We start from the raw sequence: 23,317 nt of genomic DNA, 5'->3' as shown, positions 1-23,317 counted from the left end.
CGGGCAGACGGAGGGATGAATAATTAGGAAGGGCTTCCATGGAATCACTCACCGAGAAAATTACCTGCCCATTAAACGGGACGCCGCGAGGAGCCGGGGACTAGAGCCCACCTATCCCCGCCCCGGGCAGGAGGCGCGGAGACGGGGAAGGAGTTGACGGGTGGCTTGGGCTCCAAATTTGTTAATTTCCGCCCCCCGAGGAATCTCGGCTCCCCTCCCCTGTTCCCCCCGACTGCCCAGCGGGCTGGCGCCCCCTGCACGTGCGGGTGGCGGACTCCGGAGGTGGAAAGCTCAGCGCACCCCCGCGTCACCCCTGCCCCCCTCCCCGGGGCAGACTCCTAGCAGCTTTCGTTCCTCCCCACCCCTCCCGCCTCCTCGCCTTCCCTCCTCTAAGTCCTTCCACCCTCGGCAGCTGCTGGAGGAGGCGGACGCTCTGCTGCGGGGCCGCGGGAGCAGCGGCGGCGGCGGCGGCTGCAGCGGAGGGACTGACGGCTGCACCGGGGCGGGCAGCTGGACTGCGCGCTCCCTTTCGCGCCCGCTCCCGGGCTTTGGGCTCGCTCGCCCCGCTCGGCGGTCGCCCGCGGCCGCCCGGGTTCACCGTCGCTCTGAGGCGGCACCGCGAGGGTGGCCGCTGCCTCAGCCCTGCCCCTCTTCCCTCCCTCCCTTGCAGCCCCACCACGTAGGAGTTCGGATTCTCCACCCGAGTCGCCCTGATTTCCCTTTGCCTCTTTCTGAAGCGGGAGTGGTGGAGGGAGGCAGCGAGGCTGCGAGGGAGAGGCCCGCCAAGTCGGCCCGCCTGCAAAGTGTTGCTTTGACACATCCTTATTATGGAAGTTAAGTGAAAAAACTCTGGACGTGGAGCGGCTACCGAGAAGGAGACCGGGCAAGGAAAACCAGTAGGCAGGCCAATGGTGTTTCGGCAGCGCGCTGGCAAGTTTGTGGAACACTTTCTAGGAATTAGGTCTTTTTCCTCCCTCTTCATCTTCTTGACTGCTGAAGAAAGAACTTGGCTTTGGAAGGCAATGGAGCCTGAGGACAGAGGGTTAGACACACTTGAATAATCCCTCCGGCTGGGCTGAATTTGTGGGAATTTAGGAAGCCAAGTGTGGAAATACAGCAGCCTTTGGAGTGCCCTCTGTTAATTTGGATGGAGCTAAATGTGCCCCATTCGAGACCTCTCCACTAACCCCTTCTGATCTTGCGATTTGCTCTTCTTGACTTTAATTAGCATCTAGGAAAGTCTAAACTTTGGACCTACCTCTTTTTTTGATACTTATTTTTGTACTTTTGCTCTCTGGGATTGGTTTCTTAAAACAATCTGGATCCTTTTTAATATGTCAAAATGAGTCGGCTGATGTTTACACAACTACTGCTCTGTGGATTTTTATATGTTCGGGTTGATGGTAAGTTAAAAATACTTTTATCCTCCTCCCACCCCCCAGAAAGCCCATTTATTTCTGAATGAGTTGTGGGCCATCAATAAAATGACATTGTGTCTATTAGTCCCTTTTGGTCAGGCACAGGGACTTTTGGGGGGCAGAGATTTTAAGTCTTTGTTTCTCAACTGCTGCAAGTGGAAGGCGTTAGTAGTCACCTATTGTTATTATTGCAATTTGCTTAATTAATGGAGGAGTTGCATAATAAATAATGGGCTCTCAGTTTTGTTAGAAAAAGGAATATTACAGTAAATCTCTGGAATACTCTTGTGCCTACTGCTATTTGGTGTTTGCTCTTGTATCTGAACTTTGGCTTAGAAATTCAAGTAAAGAAAAATAGTAATAGACACTTGAATGAAGGTTCAGTGGGTTAGGAATTTGAGGCAGGATATCTCAGGGATTGATGTGTATCACTTGTATGCTGGTGAGTGCTCTTCTAGTGTGAAATCAGAATCAAGAATTTAGATCACAGGGAGAAAACTGTCAAAAGTAAGACTGGGCGAGGCTCCAGGAAGGGGGGAAACATAAGCTCGGGGCTGGCTGTGGGCACAGAACACTCAGCTCAGTCCCCAGTGGCAAACACAATGGGGATCTGAAACAGGTACTGTAGGTGTCTCCCTCTGGGTTGAGTCAGTCTGTCAAGCAGACAGCAGTCTGCCTCTGATTCTCCTGTCTTTTGTTCAGATATGGTTTCCTGGGATATTTTCACAGGATGTCAGTTTCTTGTGGGAGGATTGCAAAATCCTTTCTTGTAGCTCTTTTGAATGATGAGTGGAAGTAATCATTAACATGCTTTTTTTGTTAGTTCATAAGAAGTCGAAAGAACATTTGGTATTAACGTTCTAGGGTCTTCAGTTTTTAAATCGATAGAAAGGATATGTGTAAAGAGAACACTGGAGCGTTTTTTTTTTTTTTTTTAATGTGGATTGTAGTACTTTAGATTTGCAATAATTGTACTTGTAAAGAATCTGTGAATTGGTCCAGATATTTGAGCCATCATAGTAGCTTGTTGCTACATAAACTTTCCTCCAGCATTTGCATTGTGGACGAATTCATTATTTGGGACACTGCCTATTTTTGCCCGCCTGTAGGAGCTAACTTTGTTCCAGGCAGCTGCTGCTGCACAGAACCCAGCGTATCAGACTCAAAACAGGAAGGCTTTCTATAAACATGAGGCAGTACAGATGAGTTTACCTACTGTCAAGTGGCTGTTTTCAATCATGGACTACATGAGTACTTTAGCCCCCAGCGATAGTAGGCAAGGCATTCATGTGGGCATACTGCTTTTTCTTTTTTCCTTCTAAGTAGTAGATGTTTAGGAATTAATCATTATGAATCACACTGTGACAATATCTATAGTCCTACCTAATCATTCACCATGCATTTTCTTTTTCAATACATTTACCTTTACGATACATTTACGTTGACCTAACCAAAAGGTTTACGTATTTCTCCCAAGTGTGTTGGATTATCCTGATAAGAAGACTTTGATATAACTTTTTGGATAATAATGTCCTCATAAACCATGAATTTACATATTTCAATACCAAAAATGCATGCATAAACTATATGTTAGACTATAGAATCATCACCAAGTTGTTTTTTTCTCTTTTGGAATTAGTGTGTAGCTAAGAGGAATACAATTAAATTGCTCAGTGGAAGTGACAGAGGGAATCAGAAGAGCTTGGTGTTACAGAATGTAATTAATGTACCAGGGTGTTTGGAGATATATGAAACAAATGCAATTAACCAGCTTGCTGGAACAGCAGTAGCAAGACATCGTTTCTCTCCTTCCTTCCCTCCCTCCCATCCTGCCTCCCTTCTTCTCTTCCTTCTCCCCCTTCCTCACCCCTCCCTCATGTCCCAGAGACACGCCTAGGACCTTTGTTCTGATTTACTATTATAGGGTAAGGGGAAAATTTATGTCTAGGCCACAATTATGCAGCAAAATTCATGGCAATGTAGTGAAAAATGTGCAGTGTTGAGAAGTTGAAAAGGTAATGGTAATTTTTTGTTTGTTTTTGTTTGTTTGTTTGTTTGTGAAACTAGTTTTTATATTTAACGTCTACTACTCCAGAAGCAAAGGAAGCTGTGGACACTTACTGAATGAGTACATAGAGCATACATTTGACATTGGATTGTCTTTGGTTTACTCCAGAATGATGACAGCTTCTCCATGGGGAGTGTTGAAAATTTGGGATGTAGACAACACTGCCCTCTAGGCTATCTCAACACACTGGGACTGAGTGCTCACATATATAATGAGTGGGTTGGTTTGTAAGATCTCTAAGCTCTTTCTCTTCCAGGATTCTATGATTTCTATTTACTTATTATCCTTCTTAGAAGTGTGTGCTTATTCTCCCCATGAATTTCAAATTTAGAGAAGCTTGTACCATTTCAAAGATATACTGACTATCCTCGTGCTAGACACAGAAATTAATTTTATTCAGTGACAAATGATACATAGATTTGCATTGAAATTTGCTTGGTAGGTTATTTATATGTGCATTTTTATAGTATGTGAAAAATGTTAGAGTTTTGCCTCCTCATAGAAGATATGTGCTAATATTATTTATGATTTTTCGGTATCCTGTGTCTGTAGGAATCCATAGAGAATAAACATTAAGTTAGTTGAGAGCTACAGACAAACTTTTCTATTTGGGTTGTAAATGAAGATTTTCTTATTTGATACAGAATAATGAATGGCATGCATATTTTTCTTTACTGTTCCATTGGAGAATATGTATCACGTTTAGCTTTTGTTCTCCAGATTTTCTTTATTTTTAAGTGAGACTGTGGTTTTATAGTCATTTACAGGGAACAGACATAAATTACCACGATGCTTTTTAATTACATCCATCGCCGTGCATTGTGTGAATTCAGTAATTTTACCGTTGTGAAAAGATATTTTCAAAATAAGAATAATGTTCTTATCTTTAATTCTTAATGTTCTTATCTTATATTCTTAAATGAAAATGGCACACATGATATTTGGGGAGAAAAAGATAATGTGCATGCAGAGTGTAGATGCATAATCTCATCCATTTTGCTAAAGTGTTTCTTTTAGTAATGGGCGCATTATCATAGCAATATGTAGTCCACTTCAGAACTTAAACTGCCTATAAATAACCTGAAATTTGTTCTTACAACTATGTAGTGATATCACTTTGAATTGGCTTTGTTTGAATAACCTTTGATTCTAGGCAACATGTGGACCTTAAACCAAAAAGATTTCTTAGAACATCAAAAAAGAGTATCTTAAAAGAAAAAAAAAGCCATGATTATACAAAATAATAATAATAATTCTGGTCACCTCATCCTTGAGCAGCTTCTATAAAATAGCATCTTTGACAATAAAAATATTGATTTGTAAGCACATTGTACACATATTGGGATACATATACTGTAATGAGAGGAACTTAGTTATGTGGAATGTGTGTGTCTAGTAATATCTGCTTTAGTAGTTCCTGCAGTCTGTAGGAGGTACAGTTACCTCCAATGTATGATTTGGTTTTTGAAGGGTTTTAGTGAAAAGATCTCCTTTTATTTATTTCTCTTCTTCCCCTCTTCAACTCCTTGTCTTGACCCTCCTCTTCCTCTTCCACTTCTTTCTCCTTCCCTCCCTTCCTTCCTTCCTTTCTTTCTTCTCCTTTTTTTTTTTTTTTTTGGACCAGGTGGAAAGAATTAGACAAACATTTACATTTGAAGAGTGAAGAAGATATGTTTCTTGAATGACAATTTAGAAAAATCTGACTTTAAAGTAGATATATTAGGGGCGCCTGGGTGGCTCAGTCGGTTGAGCGGCCGACTTCGGCTCAAGTCATGATCTCACGGTCCGTGAGTTCAAGCCCCGCGTCGGGCTCTGTGCTGACAGCTCGGAGCCTGGAGCCTGTTTCGGATTCTGTGTCTCCCTCTCTCTGACCCTCCCCTGTTCATGCTCTGTCTCTCTCTGTCTCAAAAATAAATAAACGTTAAAAAAAATTTTTTTAAAAATAAAGTAGATATATTAATAGTGTTTTACTTTTGGATATATCCAATTGGGGTCTTGACCAACACTTTTCTTTTGCAATACTCTATACCTTTATGCAAACTTATTTTGCATAGAACCAGTCTTTCTCCAGTTAGACAAATGGAAGTCTACTGATCTGTGTTCAGACAATGGAAATTTACAGACTGCCATTTTATAGATTTATTTTTAAAGGAAAATATTGTTATGTTTCTTACAGTGTATCCCAGTATAGACCTATCAACCTATCAATACATTAATATTAATATAGATTTTCTTCTTTCTTTAAATTATTGAATAAAGCATGAATGAATACTTACATAAAGTCTTTCAAAGGGAAATTCCCATCAACTTTTTCAATGTTTCCGTATATGTAATACCATGACAGAGACCTAATATACCATCTAAAGTATGGTATATTCACCCGATAACTATTTCTAATTCAAAACTGTGTTGGGATAACCTAGGCCTCAGTAGTTAGTGCTTTCTTGTCCATTTGCACCTCATTCTTAAGAAGTTTTATCTAATCACGTGGTTTCATTTTTTTTTTAAGTTTATTCATTTTGAGAGAGAGAAAGAGAGCAAGCTAGCGTGTGCGTGCGCACATGGGTGGAGGGAGGAGCAGTGAGAGAGAGAGGGAGGGAGAGAGTCTCAAGCTGGCCTCACACTGTCAGTACAGAGCCTGATGTGTGGCTCGAACTCATGAACCATGAGATCATGACCTGGGCCGAAATCAAAAGTCAGACATTTAACTGACTTAACCACCCAGGTGTCCCTAGTCACATGGGTTTGAAATCCATCTTAATGCTGATACTTCTCAAATTGCTGCAATCATTGTGTGAAAGAATATAGTGCCTGGAACAGTGTTTGACATATCCAGCTGACTACTTGACATTTTTGCTTGATATCTAATAAGCATATGTCACGCTTAGATGGTAAGTGGACTTACTGTGGTCATCATTTTGCAAAATACACAGATGTCAAATCATTATGTTGTACACCTAAAACTAATATAATGTTATATGTCAATTATATCTCAATTAAAAAAAAAATCAAACTCAAGCTGTTGATAGAATCTGCTTCTCATTTCCAGCTGAGTAGATGGCATCACTATTCATAGAGATTTTCATGACCGAAAACTAGAAGTCATTCTTGACTTATCCTCATAGTCCATATCCAACTTGCTAGTAAACCCTTTGAAATATATCCTGATGCCAATGATTTTATGTATGTTTGTGATTTTCCCACAACATTTAAGCATTTTCAAATATACAGCAAAGCTGAAAGAAGTCTATAGTGAACATTCTCCCAGATTCTAGCATTATTTTACTGTACTTGATTACCACATACTCATCCATTCATCTATTCTTCTAAGCATCCATTATATATTTTTTAAAGTTTACATTTTAACTCCATTTAGTTAACATACAGTGTTATATTAGTTTCAAGTGTACAATACAGTAATTCACCACTTCCATATATTACCCTGTGCCCATCACAAGTGCAAAGCTTAGTAGCCATCACCTATTTAATCCATCCACCATCCCATCCATTATATTGTTTTGATGCATTTTCAAATAATTAGATACTAAACATTTCTTACTACTTTAACCACTACCGTCCTGGTCAAAAACTGAACTATTGCAATAGTTTGATAAATGATTTTCCACCTCCCATTCTTGTTCCTCTATTCCCCACACCTTAGCCCCATGCAAATTAGTTTTCCACACTAGACAAAGGGACCTTTTAAAAGCATGTAATGGCAGCTCCTTGCCTAGAACCATGTAATGGCTTCTACTCACAACTCTTCACAATGGTTTACAAGACTATTCAGGCCCCTCTCTGCCTCTCTGCCCTCATCTGCTCACACTCCCCACCTGTATTTAAAACTTTTCTTTTTAATGTTCTGTTTCTGACTCAGGGCTTTTGCATTCATTCTTTCTTCTAACAGAAATATACTTCCATGGATTTTTGCGTGGGTAAATCTTTCAATTGATCTAATAAGTCCCTATCCAATAACATCTCTTCAGAAATATGGGCATTCCTATCTAAAATTACTTCCCTTAAAAGACTATCGGGCTTCCTCCTTTACCTATCTTAATTTTTTTCATAGCACTTATTACCTCCTGGAAGTATGTGTGTGTGTGTGTGTGTGTGTGTGTGTGTGTGTGTGAACAATGATAAAGGGACTGACACCTACCCTACCCGCAAGCTAAGAAGTTAGGCTGCCACAACGTCATGAATGCTGGGGGAAGAAATGAGACTTCTGGGTCAGAGGTGATGGAGTTCATTAGTCATGCCATAGCGAGTAGCATGATGTTATGTTCGTTTCAATTTACCTTGCCCCTGAAATGCCTTGGAAGCAGTATAGCGGGGCCCAGAGAGATTACCCACACGTAGTGGGTTAGCCTTACAGTTGAGGGACCCTGATCTTGGGAACCCAGATAGTTTACACAGACAATAAGCACACCACCTAACCTTTGCCTCAGAGGAAGATATTGGCTTGACTATATTGGATAATAAGCATATCTGCCTTCTGCTCTTAAGAGTCCATCTCAGGGGCGCCTGGGTGGCTCAGTCGGTTAAGCGTCCGACTTCAGCTCAGGTCACGATCTCACGTTCCTTGAGTTCGAGCCCCGCGTCGGGCTCTGGGCTGATGGCTCAGAGCCTGGAGCCTGCTTCTGGTTCTGTGTCTCCCTCTCTCTCTCTGCCCCTCCCCCGTTCATGCTGTGTCTCTGTCTCTCTCAAAATAAATAAACGTTAAAAAAGAATTAAAAAAAGAAAAAAAAGAGAGTCCATCTCAAATTTAGAAGACTATTTGGTATCTAAGTATACTTGAAAAGATAGTTTTTAATAAAAGTATTAGTGGCTCTGCTAGCAAGATGTGCAGAAATCTTGCACATGGAAAATTTTCTCCCAACAATAGATAGTTAGAAATGTTTATTTATCGTCTGACTCTTTGAGCTTCTAGGGCAGACACTTAGTTTTGTCTGTCATGTTTAATAATGTTCCTCCAGTGCCTGGAGCACTGGATGACACATACGAGATATTCAAATATTTGTTGAATAAATGAAAATGTGCTTATGGAGTCTTTTGAGATGTTTATTTTCATGCCCTCCTCAACACATGAAACATTTACCATTTGAACAAGGTTTATTTATTTATTTTGGAGTCTGTGTGTGGGCACCTGTGTATGTGTGTCTAGTGAGAGACAGAAAGAGAGTTATCAAGCATGAGTATTTTGACACAAGTGACATCATTATTTCTGGTGATTCAATATTCTGCTTTTCACCTGGCAGAAGATATAGATTTGACCATCTATCTAACCAAGAATATTTTCTGTAGTGGTAGTTTTCACGGTCACTCTCCCCCCAAAGCCCACACTAATACTGCTGTGTTTTTTAATCTTTATTTTATTTATTTTATTATTTTAATGGTTATTTATTTTTGAGAGAGAGAGAAAGAGAGAGAAGCATGGAGAGATGGAGCCAAAGAATCTGAAGCAGCCTCCAGACTCTGAGCTGTCAGCATAGAGCCTGATGAGGGCCTCGAACTCATGAACCATGAGATCATGACCTGAGACAAAGTCTGATGCTTAACTAACTGAGCCACCCAGGTGCCCATATTTTATTGTTATTTATATAGAGAGAGAGTGAGTGGGGACGAGGGGCAAAGGGAGAGAGAGAGGGAGAGAGAGAGAGAGGGAGGGAGAGAGAGAGAGGGAGGGAAGGAGGGAGAGAGAGAGAGAGAGGGAGGGAGGGAGAGAGAGAATAAGAATCTTAGGCAGGCTCCTGCTGCAGGGTTTGATCTCAAAACCCTGGGATCGTGACCTGAGCTAAAATCAAGAGTCAGATACTCAACCAACTGAGCTGCCCAGGTGCCCCAACACTGCTGTTTTTTAGCACACTGTTGAATGTTATGTGTATAGACAGGGAACTCCTTTAAATGATTTAGGTGACTTAATAAGAGCATACACATTTTCTCCCCATTAAGGAATGTTGACTTATATGATGCTATCTGGTTTAGAAATTGAGACTTCTCTGTACATTTAGGGCAGATTTCCATGTATGCACTAGCAAAAGAAAAGTGAATATTTAGAGATAGAATTACCTGGATTACTTCTTTTTTTTATTTTTTTATTTTTTTAAATTTTTTTTATACCTGGATTACTTCTAAAATTAGTCTCCAAATATATGGCTCACTAATAATTGAAAAAGAAGAAGATTAAACAATGCCCATAATGGGTGTTATTCTACTCTATCTGCTATTGCAATCATTATGTTCAGGGCCCTATTTATCATTATTGATATTAAATTGAAATATATTCAAGAATTTGGTAGGTAGAACCTCTTTATGGACCTAATTTTGATTTTAAGAAAAAAATTCAAAGGATTCTTAACTGGAAAATTTACGAAAAAAGAAATAATAATAAGATAAGGGCCAACATAGACATCCGTAAATTTTGCTAATTAAATATTTTTTCTTCCAACAAGCTTATTGAAATGTAATTCATAGATTATGCAATTCACCTATATAAAATATACAACTCAGTGGTTTTTAGCATATTTACAGAATTATATAACCATCATTACAATCTAATTTTAGACCTTATTTGTCATCCAAAAAAAAGGAAACCCTATATCCTATTTCCTCATCCACCAGTTCTCTGACAGTCCTAGGAAGCCACTTGTCTGCTTTCTGTCTCTATAGTTCTGTCTATTCTCAACATTTCATGTGATAGAACCATATAATATAAGGTCTTTCATGACTAGCTTCTTTCCCTGAGTCTAATGTTTTCAAGATTCATCCATGTTGTAGCATATATCAATACTTCATTCCTTTTTATTGCAGAGTAGTATTCCATATCATTTTTCCTTTGAATTATTAATTCATGGACATTTAGGTCATTTCTACTTTTTGACTATTGTAAATATTACTGCTGTGAACATTTGTGTAGTAATCTTTGTGTGCACATGTATTTTCATTTCTCTTTAGTGCGTACCTGGAGTGGATTTGATGGGTCACATGGGAACTCTAATGTTTAACATTTGAGGAACTGCAAGACTGGTTTCCAAAACAACTGTACCATTTTACATTCCTACTAACAATATATAGGGTAAATATATTCTCTTAATTCACCATGGAAAGCAAACATCGGATGGCTTTTATGAGTTGGATATGGTGTCTTATAGTGAAATAGTTTTAATATTATAATAATACACCTTAAATTTCCATCTGTGCTCATTTCTTATCTCCTCAGTGATTGTCTTCTAAGTCTTCTCCAATCACTCCATAAAGTTTTACAAATTGAAATTAACCCAAATTGAACTTTTCATTTTCAGCAGAGACTTCAGTAATACTAAATATAAGTCATGGAATGATTGTAAGTCAGAGCTAGAAGTTTTGCACTTGTGCAGTACAACTCTGTCATTGGTTGGACCCCTGTAGAACTGAAGCTCAGAGATTTTATGTGTTCTGTCACAGATCCCTTTGCTACTTAATGGTAGAACTGAAACTATAGTTGAGAGATGCTTTATTTCTATGTATCATGCTTCTCTTGAGAGACAGTTTCCAACTTCTCAGCCCTGGAACTCTTCAACAAGAATTCCAGACTCTTTGTTACTGAAATGGCTAGTTGTTGGGGCGCCTGGGTGGCTCAGTCAGTTAAGCGTCCAACTTCAGCTCAGGTCATGATCTCACGGCTTGTGGGTTTGAGCCCCATGTCTGGCTTTGTGCTGACAGCTCAGAGTCTGGAGCCTGCTTCAGATTCTCTCTCTCTCTTGCTCTCTCGCTCTCTCTCTCACGATCTCCCCCTCCCCACTCGCACTCACTGTCTCTCTCTCTCTCTCTCTTTCTCTCTCTCTCTCTAAAATAAATAAACATAAAAAAAATAAAAATGAAATGGCCAGCTGTTTTGTGAGCTTGTCAACAGGACAATTAGCTTGATACATTGAGGTGATTTATTTGATTTAGCACATGTTTATAGAGCATCCATTTATAAACAAGCCAACTTGCTGTGGGCTCTGTGAGGAACATAATGACCTGTTAAATAGTTGCCACCTTCAGCAAGATCCCCCAATGCAAGACAAGATAACTCATGTTCCAGTCACAAAAGCAAAAGTAGTGGCTGGTAACTGGTTGAAGGTATATACAGCATAGTGTGGGAACTCAGGGAAGGAATAGTTGATTTCCAGCTGGTACAATCTGAGAGAAGTCAAGATCAAATGGGTCACTTAGAGGAAGAGTGGGGTCTTAATAGGCAGAAAGATTGGACATTACATTAAAGCAAAAGGAATAACAGGAGGAATGGTATGGAGATGCGAAGGTGTGCTAAGGGAAAGGCAAGACATCTAGTTGAATTGTAACATGGTTTGTCCATAAGGGACAAAGTGGAAGATGATTATCGAAAGGGAGTCAGTCAACAAACACTGTTGAGTGCGTTTGAGTAAATAATTTAAAGTTTTTATGCCTCAGTGTCCTTATCTATAAAACGGACAGGGTGATAATATATATTTTATACAATCAATGTGAGGAATAAATGTATTTATATATATATATATGTATGTATGTTTATATATGCACATATATACATGAAAACACATGTATATATATATGTATATATGTTATATATATAGAAATTATATATAAAATGTTCTGAAGAGTGCCTGGTACATAACGAACACCATTTAAGTGGGGTTTTTTATTATTATTTTATTTATTTATTTAATATTAGAGAGAGAGAGAAAGAGAGAGTGTGTGTACACAGAAGAGGGGCAGAAGGAGAGAGAGAGAGAGAGAGAGAGAGAGGAGAAAATCCTAAGTAGTCTCCATGCTTAGTAGGGAACCTAATGCGAGGCTTGATCCCACAACCCCGGGATCATGACCTGAGCCAAAATTAAGAGTCATTTGCTTAACCGACTGAGCCACCTAGGCGCCTCTAAGTGTTATTTATTGTTATTCTTATTATATCATTATTCCTTTTCTAGTGTGGACTATAAGCAATTTTAAGAGGACTTTGGCTATCAGGCTGATTATGGGCTGCATATGAGATGCATTTCATGATAATTTTCATGTCATCTTTCAAGTATGAGTCTTCGGGTGACTGATTAAAGACATTTATTGCCTCTGAAGGGGAATCATCTGTGGCCACACCTATACAACTGTGCCAAACATGCCAGACAGGTGTGTTACCATTGCATCATATGCTGATTGCGGAGGGATTCCCAAGTGAGTGGCATTATGCATGGAAGGAATCAACAAGAGAGGCCTACTGTAAATAGCAATTTGTTAACAAGTAGAGCATGCTCATATAAACCTGCATTTTGGTTCATGCTGACTGATTTACATTTTATCCAGAATATTGTTTACTTGGTGCTTTTCATATAGAGTACCGTGAAGATCAATATTGGGTAAGACAAACTTACTTGGTTCTAAGTAAACACTTCTGGTATCGAAAATCCTTTGTAAAAATTAGCAGTCTGCACTCATATTTTTTCTAAATAGCCTACTTATCTTTCTCTCATTTAGTATAGACAGTGACTCTAATAATTTTGACAATTATCCATTAATTAGATTCCCACATTGAGTGGTTGCATAAATCAAAATGGATAACCTGAGTAAAATGATATCATCACTCTCGTGGAAGGCACACGCTTTAGGTGGTCAGAAGCTCTGAACTGCAGCTTTTGCTTTCCTACTAATTAATTGTATGACTTTAGATCTTTACATTTTTTTTAAATGTTTATTTTTGAGAGAGAGAGAAAGAGAGAGAGACAGAGAGAGAGAGATCCAGAACATAAGCAGGGGAAGGGAAGAGAGAGAGAGAGAGAGAGAGAGAGAGAGAGAGAGACAGAGTCTGAAGCAGGCTCCAGGCTTGGAGCTGTCAGCACAGAGCCTGATGAGGGGCTTGAACTCACAAACTGTGAGATCATGACCTGAGCCAAAGTCGGGTGCTTAACTGACTGAAGCACCTGGGTGCCCCTAGATACTTACTTTAAAAAAGATGAGACCTGACTGTGTAATCTCCAGCATCCACTTAGCCTTAAATTCTATTATTGTAAGTAATTTAATTTAATGTCTTATTGTTTATTCTTATGTTTGACTACAATTGAGGAGAAAATTTAGGCTGGAAAGAAATTATCTAAAACCATATATATCTGTCTTTGGGTGTAATGAGTTTATTGTCCAATCTGCCTAGGGTATAACCCTGTATTTTGGTGTGGGCTTAATGACGTGAATATGGATGATAGGCAAAATTCACTAGTCTTATGATTTGCATCCGCTTTTATCCATTAATGACCAGTGGAATGTATGGTTTCTTTATGAATAAATTGAATTAAAAATAATAACACTGAGACAACAATAGTCTTAAGCCAGTGTACTTAGCTTATGGCCACTGTAACTAGAACCATATGCAACCCAGCAGTTTTAGCTCAGGAAACTAACTGAGTTAATAGCCACTTTTTAACTTCCATCGTAAGGATTGATGTGGGATATTTTCCCCTAGCTCTTGGTCCCAAGCCTTTTTGGAAATAAGTTGGAGAACATGGAATAGAACTCAACTATTTCATTATATCTCTTTTCAAGTTTAAACAAGGAACACCCACTTGAAAACTTTTTTGTTTGAAAGATTTGTCTAGAGGCACTTGGGTGGCTCGGTTGGTTAAATGGCTGATTCTTGATTTTGGCTCAGGTCATGATCTCAGGGTTCGTGAGTTTGAGCCCCACATCGGGCTCAATGCTGACAGTGCGGAGCCTGCTTGGGATCCCCTCTTTCTTCCTCTCTCTCTGCTCATCCCGTGTGCTTTCTCTCTCTCTCTCTCTCTCAAAATAAATAAAATAAACTTAAAAAAAGAAAAATAAATAAAAGTCTAAAACCTGTGCAATAGTTACAGACAATTAAAATGTTCATGGGGCTCCTGGGTAGCACAGTTGGTTAAGCGTCAGGCTCTTGATCTCGGCTCAGGTCATGATCTCACGGGTGGTGAGTTTGAGCCCCGTATCGGGCTCTGCACTGATGTTGCTGAGCCTACTCTGGATTCTGTGTCTCCTCTCTGACCCTTCCGCATTTATGTGCGTTCTCTCTCTCTCCCTCTCTCTCTCTCTCTCTCTCTCTCTCAAAATAAACTTTAAAAAAAAATGTTCAAAAGTAGTTCAAAAAAGGGAGAACTGATTTTCCAAAAAATTAAGTAAAGAATTTTTCTTTATAAAGAAAAGGTTATACATTGCATAAATCAAGGTTATGACACATTTTAAAGTTTTATAATATTTATTTCCAAATACTAGCAAATGCTAGAACATAGTGAAACTAAACATTTAAGTGAATCTGATAATTATGGAATATGATTTTCAGGGTAACATTAAGGATGAACCTAGCAATAGCCATTCCAAGATGTGTTTGTATCTTTATTTTAAAGTGAACTTTAATGTATTGTCAAATAACAGTGTAGTTATTGACAACCAATCTTATTGTTGATCCTTTGAACTACAGAAGACTTTTCACCTTTCCCTCCTTAATATACAAACAGCTTGTGTATTCTAAAATATCTTTGAAGGGCACCTAGGTGGCTCAGTCGGTTGAGCATTTGACTTCAGCTCAGGTTATGATCTCGAGGTCGGTGAGTTCAAGTCCTGCATTGTGCCCTGTGCTGACAGCTCAGAGCCTGGCCCCTGCTTTGGATTCTGTGTCTCCCTCTCCCTCTCTCTCATTCTGCCCCTCCCCCACTCACTCTCTTTCTCTCTCAAAAATAAACATTAAAAAAAAAAATCATTGCATGGCAGAAACTACAACAGGAAGCCATCACACAAATGCCAATTATGTGAACCCCTCCCCAACTGGATCATCTATTGGAAGAGAAACTGAGTAAGAAGGATGTAACCTTTGAAAAGAAAATGCCAGATAACTGAATTCCACAGCACTTTTTTTTTCATGAAAAATGGACTGTGAAGAGTTAGAACATGAATTTGATGGCCTCAGAGCTACTTTTTTCACTGCAGTGATAGTCTCACAAGTTAAAAGTTAACAATGAAAACATATTTCCATGGTACCTGCACCTTGTACTCACAAATCTTCAGCAGTCACTCAGTTGATTTTTCAGGTTCCTTTGCTCCTCACAAGTGCTGTTTAATAATTTCACCAGAGAAGAAGTGCTAACAGATTTAACTGGGGAGCTCCTCACTCACCATCTTGAAAACATGTAGGTGATTTTGTAGCGAAGTATGTTTTTAAGTGTTTCAATCCACCTTTGTGATTCGAAAAGCTGGGTAATGTCAACTTGTAATACAAAATGAAGGAAAAAAGAATGAGAAAAATATGTATAACATGTGGGTACAGATTGTGGGCAAAGATACTTCTTATCCCTCTGCCCCATACACACATGGCTGTAAGATATGAAGAAACTTGAGTTTTTTGATGCCTGCCCTCTACTCACAATCCAACAGACAACTTTTATTTTAAGAAGAACATTTTCCAGGCTATGAATTATTATTGTACTTTTCAGTTAAACTGTAACACCTGTGATGTTCACCAGTTGGATCTTATGAAACTCTCTCCAGATTTTTGAGGCTCCCAGTAAATGTGTCTCATTGTGTTAGGTTTAAATTCCGAGTTTGTTTAACTTTTCTTTTCAGAAAGTGGTTTTTATCTTTCTAAGCAGCAGCTAAACATGGCATGCACAGAAAGACAACCAGGCACTTGCTTTTATAGTCTGTCTTAGGATGCAATTTAAGTGTTCTGAACATGGAGTGCTTGTAGGAGTTTACACATAATCTTTGCATTAGAAAGTCCAGGAGGTACAAGGATGTACCTGGGAGGGGCAATCTCTGTGAAGGATGAGAGGCTGGTGGGGTGGGGGGGATGTTGGAAAAGTGAAAAACGGAACATTTGAATCGAATGAATTGGACCAGCATTTGAAACTCTACTATATAGCAAGTGGACAAGTTGATATTTAGTTCTATGGATTGTTAACATTCACATAAAACAGAATTATTTAGCATTTACTGAATCCTTTTTGATAATCAATTTGGGATCAAATGCAAAAGAACATGTGTCTGGCTTTGTATGACCCCAAATTCTTCCGTTTTCCCTTTGAGCAGATGACATGCCTTCTTTGCTGACTGATATTGGTTGCTAGGAGAAGTGCAGTGGGCTGGTCTCCTCTTATCCCGCAGTAAAACTAAAGAGTGTATTGAGTAAGAGAAAGGGAGGCAGAACACAGTATAGGCCATGAATCATGACTTGTCTCCAATATGTCCACTTTACTCCCATTTTTTTTCCCTTTAAAAACTTTTGTTTTTACCAATGATGCTTTCTTTCAGCCGCTATCTGTAATCCTTTTGGAGCCTGAGGGGATGAGGGTTGCTAAAGGGAGGCTGTGCTGCTAAGAGTCCACTCAGAGCAATAATAAAAGCCTTGAGAGTTATTCATGGAGCCACATTAGTGAGAATGCCCTACTCAGTGAATAGCATCAGTCAGCTGCCTTTGAAATCGGGTGATTAATACCTTCTGTTTTTAATGGGGGGGAAAAGGCAGACAAGAAAGGTCTTCATAGTACTTTGGCTCCTTTGCAAATTAGATCTTCTACATTGTCAAAGCTTTAGACAAAGAAGTTGCTAAATTTTCAATACCTGAAATAGTCTTTTTTTTTTAATAGTGTTTCATGAACTGTTACAATACAATTGAAATGGTGAAAATATCCCAAGTGAACACTTATAAAAAAAATCAATTAACTGTTCTTATATTTTGGCAGTGTTTGTGATGATCATCAAACTAAAAAGGTGATGTTAGATGTTATATTCAAAATGTTGTCTAAGCTGATCTCTTTCACAGCACCCAAATCACATTTTTGTTTGTTTGATAAAGAAACTAATTACAGTACTCTTGAGATTTTAGAGAAGCATCTAATGAGAAAGTGTTAAGGGTGGCAGGTGCTAGTTTCCCATGAGCACTTGAGTGTAAGAGACTGTAATTTACAAAGAAGTTGTTATTTATGTATATATGTATGTTGATATCTATAGGCTAGTTTAGCATAAGGGACTTGAGATGTTATCATTATGATCTCTCTTCTCTGTATCTTTTGATTACATTGGATACATGGCATAGTTCAAATAAAATTGTCTGAGGTTTAGGAACCTTGTTAATCATCTGAGACACATCAATAGAAAAGCTTCCAGTTGATGGCCTGTGTTTGGCAACTAGAAAATGCAAGGTGATGCTTGCTTTCATACTATTTTTAGCGTGATTATCATGTCATCACGACTGGTAATATTTAGATAATAAAGTAGGCAAACCCTTAGTGTTCTTTTACAATTATTTTCATTCTGCTGTTCACTTTACATTTTCAATTTATTTTTGATGTAGCGGCCTAGACCGGTCCTTTTATATGTACTCATGTTCATTGAAAAGCCTTTATTGTAGTCTGAATATGAGAACAAACAACATTTAAAAAGCTCTGCACGGTGCTTCCTGCAACCTGTTTTTCACTCTATGAAAGTGAAATACCTTGTTAAGAGGTGGTAATACCCAAGGGCAATCAGAGATGAAAATGTAACGATTTGGTGGGTGATGTCTGGAGATCAGCTTCAAGTGAGGTCCCATTGAACATTGTTATTAGTGATATAAAATTGAGAACAAGATGATAAAAAGAAATTATATAACCAACATTGGAAAGCTATTGGATCCTAACTCTCCCTAACACCCCGACCCATGAGCATAGAAATGATTTGCAAAAATTCTTAACAGAGTAAGAACTAACACTTCATTTGGTATATGAATGTAAATGAATTCTTCAGGGAAATAATCAGAAATCTAGATATATAATAAGTAGAGGGAGAAGCCAGCAAACCAATAAAACTGGAAGGGCCCAGGGGATAAATATGGGAGTGGGGGCAGAGAGAATGTGATTCAAATTAGGAGTTTTGTGCCCCAGTTTAAAGGTCAGGAGATTCTAGTGCCCATTTAGGGAGTGTTACACCACTAACTTGGGAGATCCTCTTTCAATGAATGTGGCTTAAGTGCAGTTGAAATACTTCTCTCATTTTGCACTTCATTGCTAGACCATAAGAGTGTGAGAGGGATTTTGGCAGAATAGAAGCAGCAGTGAGTACAAAGACCTATTTCTTTTGGAAAATGCCTGTCCTCTTAAGACTAGAGAAGGATGCACTTGTTTAGTCTGTATATCCTGGTCTATGATAAAAACCCATTAAACCTTTTTTTAAATATTGAAGGAAAAGATTGGCAAAAATGTAACCATGTTTAAAATATTTTACCAAGTACTTTCATGACTGAGTCACAAAAAATTTGGAAGCAATGAGTTAAGTTTAGATGAAAAATACTCATTTAAAAATTATTCTTGAATTAAATTATAGGAGATGATTACTACAAAGTTGCATTTCATTTCAAGAGAAAGGTAGTACACAATATGAGTCCACTATGTAAATAGATAAGAATTGTAATCAGACTCATTGGTTAAACAGGATCCAGAACATAATTCTTTTATTACTTTCAAGAAAAGTGAGGTCTCATTAGACATGCACCCTTTGGGGCTGTACAGTTAAAGAGAAATGTGAAAAAAGTTATAGTCTTTGCTCTGTAGAGAGTTGCAAAATAACAGGAGTAGAAAATAATACCTAAGTTTGACTACATGGGTTGGGATTCTTTTTTGTGTTTTTTCTTATGGTCTCATTATTTACTATTATTTATTTGATCATTATAGTTTGTAATGTAACTTGAAGTCCGGACTTGTGATACCTCCAGACTTGCTTCTCTTTTGCAAGATTATTTTGGCTATTCAGGGTCTTTTGTGGTTCCATACATATTTTAGAGTTGTTTGTTCTAGATCTGTGAAAAATGCTGATGGTATTTTGGTAAGGGTTGAATTAAATGTGTAGATTGTTTGGGGAAGCATAGACATTTTAACAATATTTGTTTATACAATCCAAGAGCACGGAATGTCTTTCCATTTTTTTGTGTCATCTTTAATTTCTGCTTTTAGCGTTTTATGTTAGAGTGCAGCTCTTTCACCACTTTGCTTAGGTTTATTCCTAGCTATCTTATTGTTTTTCATGTAATTGTAAATGGGATTGTTTTCTTAATTTCTCTTTCTGCTGCTTCATTATTGGTGTATAGGAATGCAACAGATTTCTGTACATTGATTTTCTGTCTTGCGACTTTAATGAATTTCTTTATCACTTCTAGAAGTTTTTTGGTAGAGTCTTTTGGTTTTTCTATATATAGCTCATGTCATCTGCAAATAGTGACGGTTTACCCCTTCCTTACTGATTTGTTTGCCATTTATTGGTTTTTGTTGTCTGATTGCTGTGGCTATGACTTTCAGTACTATATTGAATAAAGTGGTGAGAGTGGACATCCTTGTCTTATTCCTGACCTTAGGGGAAAAGCTGTCAGTTTTTCCCCATTGAGGATGATGTCCGCTGTGGGCTTTTCATAAATGGCCTTTATTATGTTGAGGTATGTTTCCACTAAATCTACTTTGTTAAGGATTTTTACCATGAATGGATGTTATACTTTGTCAAATGTTCTTCTATGTCTATTGAAATGATCATATGGTTCATCCCCTTTCCCTTATTGATGTGGTGTATCATGTTGATTGATTTGTGAATATCGAACCAACCTTGTGACCCAGGAATAAATCCCACCTGATCATGGTGAATGATTTTTTTGATGTGTTGTTGGATTCAGTTTGCTAGCATTTTATTGGGGATTTTCACATCTATGTTCATCAGGGATATTGGCCTGTAGTTCTCTTTTTAAGTCATGTCTTTATCAGGTATAGGTATCAGAATAACGATGGTCTCATAGAATGAATTTGGAAATTTTCCTTCCTTTCCTATTTTTTTGGAATAGTGTAAGAAGAATAGATATTAACTCTTTTTTTAATGTTTTGTAGAATTCCCCTGGAAAGCCTTCTGGTCCTGGACTCTTGTTGTTAGGAGATTTTTGATTACTGATTCAATTTCTTTGGTGGTCACCAGTCTGTTCAAGTTTTCTGTTTCTTCTTATTTCAGTTTTGGTAGTTTATACATTTCTGGGAATTTATCCATTTCTTCTAGGTTGTCCAATTTGTTGGCATATAGTTTTTCATAATTTTCCCTTATAATTGTATTTCTGTGGCCTTGGTTGTTATTTCTTCTCTCTCATTTGTGATTTTATTAACTTGAGTGCTTTCTCTTTTTTTCTTGATAAATGTGGCCAGAGGTTTATCAATTTTATTGATATTTTCTTTTTTTTTTTTTAAATTTTTTTTTCAACGTTTTTTATTTATTTTTGGGACAGAGAGAAACAGAGCATGAACGGGGAAGGGGCAGAGAGAGAGGGAGACACAGAATCGGAAACAGGCTCCAGGCTCCGAGCCATCAGCCCAGAGCCCGACGCGGGGCTCGAACTCACGGACCGTGAGATCGTGACCTGGCTGAAGTCGGACGCTTAACCGACTGCGCCACCCAGGCGCCCCAATTTTATTGATATTTTCAAAGAACCATCTCCTAATTTCATTAATCTGTTATATTGTGTTATTTAGTTGTTATATTATTTATTTCTGCTCTAATTTTTATTATTTCCTTCCTTCTGCTGACTTTAGGCTTTGTTGTTCTTTTCCTAGCTCCTTCAGATTAGGTTGGGTTAGGTTGTTTACTTGAGATTGTTCTTGCTTCTTGAGGTAGGCCTGCATTGCTGTAAACGTCCATCTTAGAACTGCTTTTGCTGTATCCCAAAGGTTTTGGACTATTGTGTTTTCATTTTCATTTCTTTCCCCATGTATTTTTAAATTTCTTCTATTATTTCTTGGTCAACCCATTCAGTGTTTAGTAGCATGTTATTTAATCTCCATGTATTTGTGGTCTTTCCATATTTTTTCTTGTGGTTGATTTCTAGTTTAATAGTGCTGTGGTCAGAAAAGATGCATGGGATGACTTTGATCTTCTTGAATTTGTTGAGCCTTGTTTTATGGGCTAATATGTGACCTATTCTGGAGAACGTCCCATGTGCACTTGAAAAGAATGTGTATTCTGATGTTTTAGAATGGAATGTTCTAAATATATCTGTAAAATCCATCTATTCCAGTGTCACTCAAAGCCATTTTTTCCTTGTTGGTTTTCTGTTTAGATGATCTGTCCATTGATGTAAGTGGGGTGTTAAAGTTTTCTACTCTGTATTATTATTGATTAGCTCCTTTAGGTTTGTTATTAACTGTTTCATGTATTTTGTTACATAAATGTTTATAATTGTTACATCTTCTTATTGGATTGTCCCCTTATTATTATATAGTGCCCTTCTTTGTCTCTTGTTATAGTCTTTGGTTTAAAGTCGATTTTGTCTGATATAAGTATTGTTATGCTGGCTTTCTTTCTATTATTTTCTTTTTCTTTTTTTCTTCTTTTTTCTCTTTTTTTTAAAGTTAGTTCCATTTGGGGCTTGAAATCATGACCCAAAGATCAAGAGTTGCATGTTCTATCGACTGGGGCAACCAGGTACCCCTTACTCTGGCTTTCTTTTGACACCCTTTTTCTCAAACATTCTTTTTCATGATAGATATTTCTCCATCCCCTCACTTTCAATCTCTAGGTGTCTTTAGATGTAAAATGAATCTCTTGTAGACAGCATATAGATGGGTCTTACTTTTTTTATCCATTCTGTCATCCTGTGTCTTTTGACTGGAGTAGTCAGTCCATTTACATTCAAAGTAATTATTGATAGATATGTATTGCCATTTAATAACTTGTTTTGTGGTTGTTTCTGAAGATATGCTCTGAACCTTTCTCATCTTAATCTTTTTTATGCTTGCTGATTTTCTTCAGTGATATATTTAGATTTCTTTCTCTTATTCTTTGCATATTTATTTGTAGTTTTTGACATATGTAGTCTATTTTTTTAAATTTTTTTTTTAGTGTTTTATTTATTCTTGAGAGAGAGAGAGAGAGACAGACAGAGCACAAGCAGGGGCTGGGCAGAGAGAGAGGGAGACACAGAATCCAAAGCAGGCTCCAGGCTCCGAGCCATCAGCACAGAGCCCAACGCGGGGCTTGAACTCACAAACCGTGAGATCATGACCTGAGCTGAAGTTGGACGCTTAACTGACTGAGCCACCCAGGCACCCCAATATGCAGTCCATATTAAGTTGATGGTAGTTTAAGTTTGAGCCCATTATTTTCTCCTCTCCTCTCTACATGTTAGATATATATTATAATATTTTATATCATTTTTATGAGTTTCTTGACTGATTTTTTATAGAAATATTAATCTTTACTGCTTTTGTGTTTTTTACCTTTATATAATCATTTTCATCTCTCTTTTCCACTCAAAGAGTCTACTTAAATATTTCTTGCAGGGCTGGTTTAGTGGTCATGATATCCTTAGTTTTTGTTTGTCTAAGAAACTCTATCTCTCTTTTTTTTTTTTTTTTTTTCTGAATAATAGCCTTGCTGGATAGAGTATTCTTAGATGCAGATTTTCTCCCATTCAACATTTTGTATATATCATGTCATTACCTTCTGGCTTGCAAAGTTTCTGTTGAAAATATCCTGCTAGCCTGATGAGTTTTCCCTTGTAAGTTACTGACTTCTTTTGTATTGGTGCTTTCAAAAATTTTTCTTTATCATTATATTTTGTCAATTTAATTACAGTATGTCTTGGTGTGTGTCTACTTTTGTTGATTTTGATGAGAGTTCTCTGTGCCTCCTGGATCTGAATATCTGTTTCCTCCCCCAGATTAGGGAAGTTTTCAGCTATTATTTCTTGATATAAATTTTCTGCCCCCTTTTCTCCCTCTTTTTCTTCTGGGACTCCTATAATACCAATATTATTACTTTTGATGAAGTCACTGGGTTCTTTAAGTCTATTCTTGTTTTGCATAATTCTTCT

At 38.0% G+C, this 23,317-nt stretch overlaps 1 protein-coding gene across 17 annotated transcripts in view; it reads left to right on the top strand.

Moving 5' to 3' along the window:
• The first annotated feature begins 503 nt into the window (after positions 1-503).
• The window catches only part of ROBO2 (roundabout guidance receptor 2), a 609,497-nt gene continuing 586,683 nt past the window's right edge, over positions 504-23,317 (top strand). For all 17 annotated transcript variants that reach the window (XM_058731736.1, XM_058731730.1, XM_058731733.1 and 14 more), the window contains exon 1: positions 504-1,403. In XM_058731736.1, coding sequence (XP_058587719.1) covers positions 1,343-1,403 — 61 coding nt within the window. In that variant the 5' untranslated portion in view covers positions 504-1,342. The remainder of the gene's footprint in view (positions 1,404-23,317) is intronic.

This window comes from Neofelis nebulosa, chromosome 5 (assembly GCF_028018385.1).
Source record: "Neofelis nebulosa isolate mNeoNeb1 chromosome 5, mNeoNeb1.pri, whole genome shotgun sequence".
In the NCBI taxonomy this organism is placed as follows: domain Eukaryota; kingdom Metazoa; phylum Chordata; class Mammalia; order Carnivora; family Felidae; genus Neofelis; species Neofelis nebulosa.
This window is presented reverse-complemented; position numbering and strand designations above follow the sequence as displayed.